Source organism: Petaurus breviceps, unplaced genomic scaffold (genome assembly GCF_028583685.1).
Source record: "Petaurus breviceps papuanus isolate PSGF00001 unplaced genomic scaffold, PetGlider_PUasm1.0 446, whole genome shotgun sequence".
In the NCBI taxonomy this organism is placed as follows: Eukaryota; Metazoa; Chordata; class Mammalia; order Diprotodontia; family Petauridae; genus Petaurus; species Petaurus breviceps.
In genome coordinates this window covers 1,839,842-1,851,929 of record NW_027186338.1, presented here as the reverse complement: position 1 = coordinate 1,851,929, position 12,088 = coordinate 1,839,842, and the positions used below count along the sequence as shown (strand labels likewise).

Here is a 12,088-nt window from a genome sequence, read left to right as displayed (position 1 = left end):
CCTTACGCCTGCCCTTTCACTCTGCGGTTCTACTTTTCGATTCTGCACGTGACAGTAACATCAGCTTCCTAACAAAGCTGTAGGATGAACAAATGGATTCGCCCACTGCAGCCTCAAAGCTTCAACTCTTATGAACCCGGTAAAGCGCTATACAAATGTCAGTTACTGCTATGAGCCCCAGAACGCTAGCCGGAGCAGGTGGCTCAGACCTTTGTGGGTTCCTGGGGAGGTGTCAGTTCCCCCACCCCGCCCCTGAAGGGACCCTTGGCGTCTCTGCCAAACCCCTCTGGGTGAGGGGAGACCCACCCACCACGAACACACACATACTCACACGCGAGTGCGCACACACCCACTCCATCCCGGGAGAACTGTAAGGCATCCTAGCCAGGAAGTCTTCCGTGACAAAAGGGAAGCAAGGAAAAGTTAACCGCCAGGTAGGGAAATGGGATGGAAAGGAGAAAAGGGAGCCTTCCACCCCCCCCCCCCCCCCCCCCCGGCGGCAGGAAACCCACTGTTCTGTTCTACAGTTGAAGAGAGAGGGGGCCGCTCCAAAGAGAGGAGGCAGAGCCTTAAGAGTGCTTGAGAACCTCGGAAAGCGAAAAAGCTGTTTTTAAAACTCCAATTCTCCAGGTTAGAGCTTGGTGGAGATTTCAAATCCTCTAGCGCCTCGATTTTTTGTTGCGGGTGAGAGAGGATGGATTAAAGAAAAGCGAGGGAAGCAGTAGTATAAGGATTAGGACGCTTAATGGAGTGAGAATCAGTAAGCCTGTGTTCCAATTCTGCGTCAAACACTTGGCTGTGTGATCCAGAGCAAGTGACAATCTCTGTGGGCCTCAATTTTTCTCCTCTGTAAAACGAAGGCATCATTTATGGATCCTGAGGTATGTGTTAAAAATTATGTAACTAGGTTTTGTCCAGCGGAGTTCCCATTCGCTTCCGGGCTTAATTTGTAAAATACTCTGAGGTTGGAATTTTTCTTTGGCCCCGAGGCAGCCGCTTTGAATTGCAAGAGAATCCACGGGCTGGGTGGGCTGGGTTACTTACCTGGTCCAGGAGTGCCCTAGGAGGGCGGGGTGGAGCCGGGGCTAGCCGAGTCACTCAGACTGTTCCCCAACCGAAGCTGCCATCCGGGGATCAACTATGCGTTCGGCTCCAGGGAACGATGCACCGGGCGGGTTTGTGGGGATGGAAATGAATTAAACCGGACCCACCATTATCTCCACCGGGGTTCCTAAGACAAAAATGTCAGGACTCTGAAAAATCTCGGCAGATCCGTTGTTTAAGATCGAAGGCTTTTTAATGGAAGTTAACCTCGATCTGATTTCCAAAGAAATGTATCGTGGCCCCGCCCCCACCCACACCCCTATCTAGTGACTTTATAGTGTTTACATTGAGAAGATTTTAAGCATTCCTTTCCCACTCACCCCCATTTAAGGAAAAAATAAGTAAATTTTACCCCGTTCAAACGATAAATTAGAATTTGTATTCGTTTACAAATAAAATCTGGAAAGGAACTTTTCCAGGCCAACTTCATTTTACAAACAAGGGAATTGAGGCAAGGAGAGATTAAAAGGTTTACTCTTGAGGAAGTTCCTCCTTTGCCCGGAATTGTCTAAAAGTGGGACAACCACCAACGAAATTTTGAAAACTATTTATCGTTGGCCTACAGTACTACATACACCCTGTGAGTAGCTACAAATTGAAGTCTATAGTTGGTTCGTTAGAATGTGACACTTCTTAAGAACAGGGATTGTTTTGGCCTTTTTTTGTATTCCCAAAGCTCAGCATAGTGCCCAACACACAGTGGGAGCACAGTAAGTGCTTTATGTCAACACAATTGAGCCAAGTAGGTATGAGAAGGCATTCGTTATTTTCAACGAGGGTGGTCTAAAACAATATAATTATCTCCATTCATCTCTATTTCCCTTTTCCTTTAACTCCATTTGGAATAAGAATGTAATACAATTCTTATTCCAAAACAGCCAGAGCTGGTCGTTAGAACCACTTAGCAGAGGGAAATAAACACTTTCTCTCTCTTCTAGCAATAACAAGTTTTTCCTAAACAGGCCCACAGAGCTCCGTCTTTTTAATTGGTTGAAGATAGTTTAGTCCCTCCCTCCAGGATCTCCAGTTCCTGAGAGATAAGAAGGCACACAAGGGGACGGAACGACACTGACTTGCCTTACAGCTCCTGGAGTTTCTTTAAATAAATAAACTGAAGCATCTTAAATCTAAATGGCAGAACCACAGCACTACTTAGCAGTAAATGCTCAGGGTGTGCCCATATAACTTTAGTCCAGTGGTCTTGGATTAAGTTCCTGGGTAAGGACTGGATGAATAAAGAAAGCATCTTGGCCACAAGAAAGCAACACTCCCTTCCATAGGTCTTACCCTATGCCAGGTGACAGCGCTAAGCTGCTGGGAGAAAGAAAGCAGGCAGAAGTTAAAATCCCTAAAAAAACTAAAAGGCCAACTTGGGACTAAGCAATGTCCAACAAAAAGAAAAGAAGAATTCCTTCCATTAGATTCTTGGTAGTCAAAGTGATTTTCATTTTATTTAAGGAAAAAATAAAATTTTACCCCGTTCAAATGATAAATTAGAACAACTTGTATTTACAAATATAAAATTGCATACAGAAATAGTATTTACAAAAGCTCACAAAAATCCGCCGTGTAAAAGCACAAAAGGAAGCCTAGGAACCACTGGTATCTTTGGTATTGATTTTCAGGCAACATTTTCAAAGAAATAAAACTGTACAATGTCACAAAGTCTCCTCATCTTCATTTTTTTTTTTTGATTCGAGATGTTCAACAGATTATCAACCAAGTCACCGAGAATTCCCATTACTTATTCCCCACCCCCAGGATGCATTCACTTTGGGTCTTGGAAGTCCGAGTTTTTTCCTCTAGACTGCGTCTTATTTTTGCCCCAGGAAAATCTCCAGTCACTAATCCAGTGTATTTTCAAAGCCCTCTGCTTATCCTGTTGCTGAGTGGTTGTTAGGGATGAAGGAAAAGAGGAAGCAGTTTGTGCATAGCACCTGGCTTTAATTGCACATTTCAAAAGTTTAAAAGCCTTTTCTCCCATCAACCAACAAACATGAGGCACCCAGCCTGCCTCTACCTTGGCCCCCTGCCTCTGGGGAAGGAGGGACTTACACCTCGGAGCCTTCCCGGGGATAAATGAGGCTGTTGACGCTGAAGCTGTTGTAGAATGGATTGTTGAAGTGGCTGCCCTGGCCGCTACTGGTGGGGAAGGGGCTGTAATAGGAGGAGGGCCGAGGGCTGCTGATGATGTTGCTGCTGCTGCCGCCGCCGCTGCCACCACCACCGCCCCCGCCCAGGTGCAAAGCATCGGACTGAGCCTCCGATAGGGAGCTAGGGGGAAAGCCAGCGGCTGCGCTCCGCTGCGCCCCCTGGAGGCCCCGCGAGGAGAGCTCCGTAGGTACACCAGGCAGCCCCAGGTGTCTGGGTTGGTGGCTCCTCCCTGCACTGCTGGCGCTGCTCAGGCCGCTGAAGAAGGACTTGAGGCAGGGGGTGGAGGACAGTAAAGGGCCGCTTGGAGGCGAGGCACTGCTCTTGGGCTCCTCGGGAGATTCTGGAGTGGAGGGGGAGGGGCCCAGGAGGGAGGGAGGGCTGTCCCCAGCTTCAGGCTTCACCACAATTACGGGGCCCCCTCCTTCTTCGGGTTTAGGGATCCCTCCGGCCACTGAGGAGCTGCTGCTACTCGGTTCCGTGCGGCGCTTCCTCTTCCGCCTAAAGTTTCCATTGTCAAACATCTTCTCACAATTTGGATCAAGAGTCCAGTAATTGCCTTTCCCTGTGGGAGTGACGAATGAAAAAGAAAAGTCAGTGATGGGTTTCCTTCCCACACTGCCCCTCTTCTCCAGACAGGAGTGGTGAAGCTAGCCGGCCCAGTGGATAGAGTCCTGGACCTATTGTCAGGAAGACCCGAGCTCACATCCAGCCAGTGCCCCTTACTGACACTGGGCAAATTCTGCCTCAGTTTCCTCAACTGTAAAATGGTGTTAATAACAACCCCTACCTCACAGGGTTATTATGAGGATCAAATTAAGATAATCTTTGTAAAACGCTATAAAAATTATTATTCCCTTCCCCTTTGCAATATGGATGGGCACCTTCTCTAAGACTGAACAAGTCTATTGGGGGTTGGGCTCCTCCCAAGTTTCCTCTTTTGAAACCCCAGATAAATCTAAATGACAAGACTTTAATACTGCCAGCACCTATTAAGATAGCAACCCCTCTAACAACACATGTGGAGATGCTCTTAAACTGCCAAACTAGTTCTTGAGCAGTCTCAGCTCTGGAAAAATCTTCGAACCTGCTGGGGGCTTTTGCTCTGTTTAGTAATGTCACTTTCATTCATCACTTCTAGAGTTACCAAATGGTCTTCATCCAGTATTGTAGGACTAGAGCTTTGATGAACTCAGATCACCCAATTCAACCCCTTCCTTTTTTAAGGTTGAGGAAACTTCAGCCCATAGGTTCTAGGTGATTTGTACAAGGTCACCCAAATAGCTCCTGTCATCTCAGAACCAGGGTTTGAACCCAAAGCCTCTAACTACAAATCAGTCTTCTTTCCATTGGGTCACAATGTTTTCCCTTTTCCAGGTAATAACCTCATGGAAAAAGTAACACAAGTCTTTATTATCTGCATTTTATGGAGGAGCAAGCTGAAATTCAAGTTATAAATGACTTGCCTGTGGTTGAAAAGCAACGGTTCTGACTCCAAATGCTAAACTAAGTTAATGTTATCCTTTATGGTTTTCAGTTTTTCCCCCAACTCTTTTCAATATTAACAGCTTTTCAGCTGTTAAAAGTCCCTATTTCCTTCCCCTTGCCCCTAAATTCTAAGAACATTAAATTATGGAATGCAAGGGATGGAAATCTACACTCCTAAAGATGAAGAAAATGTACAACTCATATACTCAATTCTTCTCTCTTGCCACCATCACCATAAGGAAACAAAAATGAATGATCAGCAATTAAGTTAGCAGCACTGTACTGGCATAAAACATTTTCAGGGTATAAAAGGCTTCGAAAAAGAGAGGGTTTTACAACTCTTTGAAATCTCCAAATATGCATAATGCTGTGGGGGGTTTTCATTCTGCAAAAATAATGGTAACAAAACTCACTACCTATTATATATTATCTTGGAGCCATCCCTTCAGTACCGAGGTGTTTTAACAAGAAGTAGCTACAGCACAATGGTGGATAACCAGGATTACTTGGGGCCATGAAGACACTATGAGATAAAGTATGAAGGAGTCTACCTGATAATCTCAGGTGATAAATCTCATGTGGTGCATACTAAAGTGGTAATCTGCCAGCTGACTCCTAAAGTCTGGCTATTCCTAAATTCTGGGTCATCTAAACAAAGTCCTACATCTTTGGGCTGAGTCCTGGTGTTACCTGCTATCTCTCTCACCTGAGATTCCATCCATCTCTGAGGTCCCTCTAGCCTAGAACGTCCTCCCTTCTCATCTCCATCTCTTACAATCCCTGGCTTCTTCCAAGATTCAGTTCATCAGCTCAAGTACCACCTTTCCCAGTCTCCACCCAACCAGATTTCCCCAGGAGGCTAGAGTTTAATTTCTTCCCTATTTTCTTTATTTATATTCAGATGGACTGTAAATAAGTCCCACAGGATAGTGTACCTAGCTCACCTAGGTACTCACCTAGGTACTCACCTAGGTACTCACCTAGGTACCTGTTGTTTTTCAGTCATGTTTGACTTAGTGATCTCATTTGAGCTTCTTAGCAAAGACACCAGTCATTTGCCATTTCCTTCTCCAGCTCTCTACAAATGAGAAAACTGAGGCAAACAGGATTAAGGAACTTGCTTAGGGTTATTCAAGTAAGTGTTTGAGGCATCTTTTACATTCAATTAAAAAAAACACACTACAAAATTGCCTGGAGGAAGTCTATCTCTGAACATCCCTGTATTCATTGGCTTGCTTCAACTCATCTAACCCTTTGGGGCCCAAGCATTAGGAAAGAACCCACATAGTGTGTGCACATAGCACATATTGTAGAATTAGGTCTTGGGCAGATGGGGGGTGAAAAGAAAGGCTGGGATAGATTTATGACCTAAACTTCTATTGAACAAAATGTTAGGGGGATAAGAACTTAAAATTGTTTCCTCTGGAACTACAACTCTCTCTTCTAACTCCACTACCACTTCTACAGCAACTCTTGCATGGTGTGTAGTATGCTCTTTCCCAGTTGGGATAGAGTGGAGTGAAACTCCTTTACAAGGGTAATGACCAATAAGGACTAAGGTCAAATTTATATACAGACTCTTCTGTCAAGTTTTTCCTTTCTGAACATTTCATAGTACACGATGTGCCTCTCATAGGTCAGAATCCTTTAAAAAAAAAAAAAAAGGCTATCACTGCAGGATTCACCCATACAAATTCACTAGCCACTTGTTGCTTCTTTCTCCTCCCTAGAATCTACTCCATCTTCATCTTGCAGCACTAACCCCCTTCCAAGACCTTTTCCTTTAACGTGTGTTGTTTACTCCTAGATTAACAGTCTGTCTCCTATATCTGACATAAGCTGCCCTACCCAGTCATTGCAGGCCCAACTCAGGACACCATTCCCCCCACCCTCAGTTTTCTCAATGAACTGCCTCCTTTCTTTCTCCCCCATTTTATGGAAGAGCACTGGGGACCCCCCTCTTTTAGCTTCTTTTCTTACTGGGTGCCCGGATCCCCTTTTTCCTTCCTTGGCTAGGAGGAGCTGTTTTCTTTCTACCCTCCTTTAGAGGGTCGCATTCTCTTCTTTTTTTCTCACATTCCTGGAAGTCAAACAAAAGTTGCTTTCTCACTCTACCTTCTTTTTAAAAAAAATTGGGGGGGAGGAGAGAGAGGTGGGGGTGGTCAATGTCTCCTTTTCCTTCCATCTCTGAGTTGAAGGGGACTGTGTCACTGGCCTTTTCTCCCACTTCCCTGGAGAGTTGAGGCCTCAGCATCCCCCTCTCCTCCCAAGGCAGCCCTGGTTCCCTCTTCGTACCTTACCCTATACTATTTTATTCAAATACTCAGCCCGCAGCCTGACAGACGGTTAGACTAATAAGTTCCCTAGCCTTCTTTCAAGCACACTCCAATTCCAAATCCCTCTACCTGCTACCAGAGTGGAAGAAGGTTCCATTCCGTCTATGGCCCACAGTCCCAGCACCCATACATCTCATGGTCCCCGACAATCTCGCAGTTACGCACGCGGCTCAAGCACTTGTACCCCCTCTTCCTGCACCCTACCCACCTCCAAGGGCCCTAGAGCCTCCAACCCCTCCCCCCAAACTGCCGTTTAGGTTTGAGTCTCCAGTCCCAATGTGTGTGCGCCTCCGTCCCGCTCTAAGCACCCTGCCCATCTTCAAGGTGCTCGAGTACCAGTGCCTGGCGCCACGCCCCCTCCGCTTCAAGCGCCCTCCACCTCCCAGGTTAGTTTCCCTGGTTCGACTTCCAGCACACACGTACCTCGGGTTCGGTGTTTGAGCCCCCCACCCCCACTCCACGAATTCTTTCTACTACAGTCCGCGTCCCTCCCGGATCCCAGCGCTCTCCTCTAAGCACCTATGCTCCTCGCCCCCTCGCTCCTCCTGAGACGCCCCCTCTCCTCATGTTCTGGGTCCCAAAGCTCTCAGGTGCTACCCTCCGCGCCCCTTCATCCCCTCCCTCCAAGCACTCTGGCGCGTGTTTGGCCCCTTGTGCCGGGCTCGTGAGCTCCCCCTTTCCCTCCAGCGCCCTCGCTCCTCTAGTCTCCCTGCTCCCCGAGCCTCTACCTTCCCCCAGCCCTACTCCACCCGCTGGCGTCCCAGCCCCGCCCGCGTCGCACTGGTGGAGTGCCAGTTACCCACCGGGGTCGTCCTCATCACGGGGCACCTTCTTGAAGCAGTCGTTTAGAGAGAGGTTGTGGCGGATGGAGTTCTGCCAGCCCGCCTTGCTGCGCTTGTAAAAAGGGAAGCTCTCGGCCACGAACTGGTAGATGTGGCTGAGCGTCAGTTTGCGCTCGGGCGCGTTCTGGATGGCCATGGCAATGAGCGCCGAGTACGAGTAAGGCGGCCGCATTATCTTGAGCAGATCCTCCTGGCTGGCCAGCGACAACCAGCCCAGCTCGGCGGCGGCCCCCGAGGGAGAGCCAGGGCCCGGCCCAGGACCAGACGGGGGCGGCGGAGCGGGCGCAGGGGCAAAGGGGCGCGGAGGTGGCGGGCAGCCGAAGGGCCCGGCGGGCGGCGTAGGCGGCTGCAGGAAGGGGCCAGTAGAGCCCCCCGAGGGTGGCGGCGGCGGCGGGGGCGCCGGCGGCCCGGGGCTCAGGTAAGCAGCGGCGGCGGCTGCTGCCGCAGCAGCGGCGGCCGAGGATCCCCCGACGCCCGCCGCCCCGTTGAGCCACAGGTAGGGGTTGGCTGCAGTGGGCGGCGGCGGCGCGTAGTCCGACAGAGCGTAGGGAGCCCTGGGGGACTGCGCGGCGCTGGAGGAGGAGGTGGCTGCCTGCGGGTACACGCTGAAGTTGTCACCGCAGTAGAGGGCCATGTCCGCGGCCAAGGGGGAACGGGGCTGGCCTCGCCGCTCCGCAGAGAGCATCCCTCAATGGGCCACCTACGGGCACTGTGGTCTTCCGACTGGCTGGCCGTCCTCAGCCTCCTTATAGGGGAGGTCCCGCGCCTCGAAAAGCTAAATTGGGGGCGGGGACGCGGAGGCCAGACCAGACCCCGCCTTGCCCTGCCCTGCCCCGCCCAGCCAGTCTAGCAGGGCGCCAGACGGCCGAGAGCTTTCTCATGCAGCCGGTTCTCTGATGTCTCCGTGCCCGAGAGGTAGCAAGTGAACCAGCGTCTCTGCTCAACTTTATTTCCCCTCGACTCCCGGGCCCCAGGTTGAAAAAAAGACTGGGAGAGATACTAGATCTGAGCCCACGAACTTTTAGAAATCACTTCCCTCTCGTGGCCACGATCCTCTAAAGCATCTTAACCCACTTTAGCGCCTCCTGATCCTGACTCTTCCTTGGTTTCAGTGCCTCACAATATTTAGATTCACCCCTCTGCTAAAAAAAAAATCTACACCCACCTCCTTGGCCTGCCTGGGGACTGGGGCTGCCTCCTATTGGGTTGGTAAAATTCTTTAATAAAAAAAAATATTCATGTGTGTGTGAAGTCCCAATGACCTTTGGATCTCTCATTCTTTCACTTTCCTCTGCCTCCTTTTAAGCAAGAAAGAAGGAAAGAAAGGAAGAAGAAAGAAAGAAAGGAAGGAAGAGAGAAGAAAGGAAGGAAGGAAGAAAGAAAGAAAGAAAGAAAGAAAGAAAGAAAGAAAGAAAGAAAGAAAGAAAGAAAGAAAGAAAGGTCCTTTTAGAGACCTTTGAACAAGAGATAGTGTAAGTAGATGTGGCACTTATTTAAAAATTCCTGATAGGATTAACACTTGGAAAACCAGCTGCTTGTTTTAACTGTGCAAATTGCACCGACGTACCACTCCCCTCAAAAAAAAAAATGTCAAAAGGTTTATGCCCCTTATCTCTCTCCTTTACAAACCGACGTAGAAATCTCGTCTAAGAAATATAAATGCCCATAAGGGGAAGGAGACCTTAAAATTCCTTAGGACCTTGTGACCGGCTGCACATTTTCCTGAGAATGTCTTGCTCTTTAAAAAGCGAACCTAATTGTTGAGTTGTTTTTAAGCTCATGTCTTCTAAACTCAAACGAAATGGGTGACTCTTCAAATTTTCTTTTGGAGGGAGACAAAACCTTGTTCTTTCACCTTTTTCAAGTTTACAAACAAAGAAATCGGGCTGTTAAGTAAACTTTTAAAAGCGTGTATTTAGTTATTCCAAATATTCCAAAAATACTTAATGACAGAATTGTCCACGTGTGTGCAGGCTTTCGAAATGAGCACTTGTATCAATGTATTTCACCTCTTGAAATCCAAAATCGACAAAAAAAAATCGAATTTCTCTAAGACTAATGATAGTTTGTTCTTCTTGTTTGTGGAAAAGCAAAAATAACTAAAAATTATGCTTTCGGACTTGTGAGATGTGTTGTAGAGTGAAAATCTCGGGTAAGGGAGGGACGGATATTGTCCCCTATGCATTTGGTTTATATTTTAGAGTGAGATGAAGATTAATTCTTCACTCAGATGAGCACGATTGTAGTTTTAAAATCTGTACCACCATTTTATGTGTCACATATGGGATATGGTAGAGTTAAATAAGAGATTTAATAGTTTTAGATATGCTTTTTGAATCTGCTAGGGAACTGACGACTTTTAATTCATCCAAATGGAAAAATATTTGAAGTTAGTGCTTTCCAATTTTATCATTTACTTTTTAAGCAGACATTGAATAAATTAGAAAGTTAGTATCTAGAAAGGAAAATTTTAGACATGAAAAATGAAAGGATTTAAAAGTGTCTCCCTAATAGTTCCAGTGATACAATTAAAAATATTTTTTCTTTGCTTATTTTTTGTAATTATTGCTTAGTAAATTGCATATGGTGTGACTGAAAATTTTTTTTGCATGTAAGTTCATTGAAAAATCTGGTTGGTCTTAATGATTCTGTAGATTGCCTTTGAAAGGAAAGGGTTATTTGTTATTCATCTCCAAACCATTCTGTTTTGTTGGCAGCTTACCCAAGAATTATAAATGGTCTTTCCTATTTTGTGGAGAAAGGAACTATTACAGCTCCCATCTGTAATAGAAAGGGCTAGATTTAAAATATCATTGCTGTGTTTAAACTCAACTAAATATAAGTAAGTTTAAGGAACTATTAATCATTGCCTTTTCTGTTTAAGTAGAGGCTAGCTCTTTCTATATCAACTCATATCCTGTATGGCATCGTTTTGTTCACCATACTAGAATTCCATTCTATAAAACACAGAGCCACCTAGAGTATCTTTGCCTCTATGACAGTCTCACATACTGTGGATACCTATCTGCCCCTCGATTGTCTTTTTACTGTGCGGCAAATAGATGAAAGGCTCTAAATTATCGTTAATGATGGTTCAATTAATTTCTGACAAAGAAAAATAACTTTTTTTAAAAAGCGAGTGGGGAATGGTTAAGAAAATATTAAACAGACTAATCGAATGTTATATACCTTCATTTCACCAGCAGGAAGTATAAAATACATTGTTTAAAGTACAAATTGCTTACAACTCCAATGATTCTTTTATTACCTTTTTGCCAAAATGACAAACTAAAATATGTCCTTATTAGAAAATAAAATAATTTTGAAAGTCTATAAAAATCAATATGTAATTAATTCGATGACAATAATAGGTAACATTTATCTAGTGATTTACAAATATTAACTCATTTGATCTTCACAAACTACCTGGGAGGAAAGTGCTATTACAAAGTCAAAAACAGAGGTACAGAGAAGTTAAAGTGATTAGCCCAGGTTGGGAGCTGATTAAGAAAGAACTCCCTCCCCTCAAAGGTAACATACAGAATCATGAAGAATTAACCAGATTTTTCAATGAACTTAAATACAAAGGTTTCTTTTAAAAAAAAAATCAAACTAGCATACAATTTGCTAAGCAATGACTACAAAAATTAAGCAGAGAAAATATATTTTTCATTGTATCACTGGAACAATTATTAATAAGCTATCAAATTCTTTCCTAATATTCCCTACCCCTAATTTTCCTTTCAGATATTAATAAGTTTAATGAGTATTAATATAATTAATAAGTTTCTAAGGCTGTATTTTAATTTGTATTTTTGTGACTCCAGGTCCAACCTTCTATCTCCTGTGGCTCCTAGTGACCTGATTCCTTTCATTTTTATTGTTTACTAGCATTCTCTCTCTCTCTTTTTTTATTTGTCTTTGAAATGCCAGTCAACTGAATTCATTTTATAAAGTAGTAGTTGCAGTTAGGTGGTACAATGTTTAAGGAGCCAGAAGATCAGAGTTCAAATGTGACCTCAGACACTTCCTGGCTGTGTGAGTCTGGACTAGTCACTTAACCTTTGTTTATCTCAATTCCCTCATCTGTAAAATGGGAATGAAAATAGCACCTACCTCCCAAGGTTGTTGTGAGGATCAAATGAGATAATGCTTGTATTTAGGCAG

The 12,088-nt window shown here is 45.4% G+C and overlaps 1 protein-coding gene across 1 annotated transcript; it reads right to left on the bottom strand.

The window, feature by feature from the left end:
• Window positions 1-2,526: 2,526 nt before the first annotated feature.
• FOXI3 (forkhead box I3) lies at window positions 2,527-9,297 on the bottom strand. Its single transcript, XM_069100957.1, has 2 exons — window positions 7,883-9,297; window positions 2,527-3,820 (listed from the first exon to the last, which is right to left on the bottom strand). The coding sequence occupies exons 1-2, from the start codon at window positions 8,604-8,606 to the stop codon at window positions 3,156-3,158; spliced, it is 1,389 nt and encodes a 462-aa protein (XP_068957058.1). The 5' UTR covers window positions 8,607-9,297; the 3' UTR covers window positions 2,527-3,155.
• Window positions 9,298-12,088: the final 2,791 nt, after the last annotated feature.

What these genes read in the sequence shown, in the direction of transcription:
- FOXI3 (XM_069100957.1), bottom strand. Translation starts at nt 8,606, where the DNA reads ATGCTCTCTGCGGAGCGGCGAGGCCAGCCCCGTTCCCCCTTGGCCGCG. An exon ending in CCGTGATGAGGACGACCCCG is followed by an intron (nt 3,821 to 7,882) that starts GTGGGTAACTGG and finishes TCACTCCCACAG; the next exon opens with GGAAAGGCAATTACTGGACT.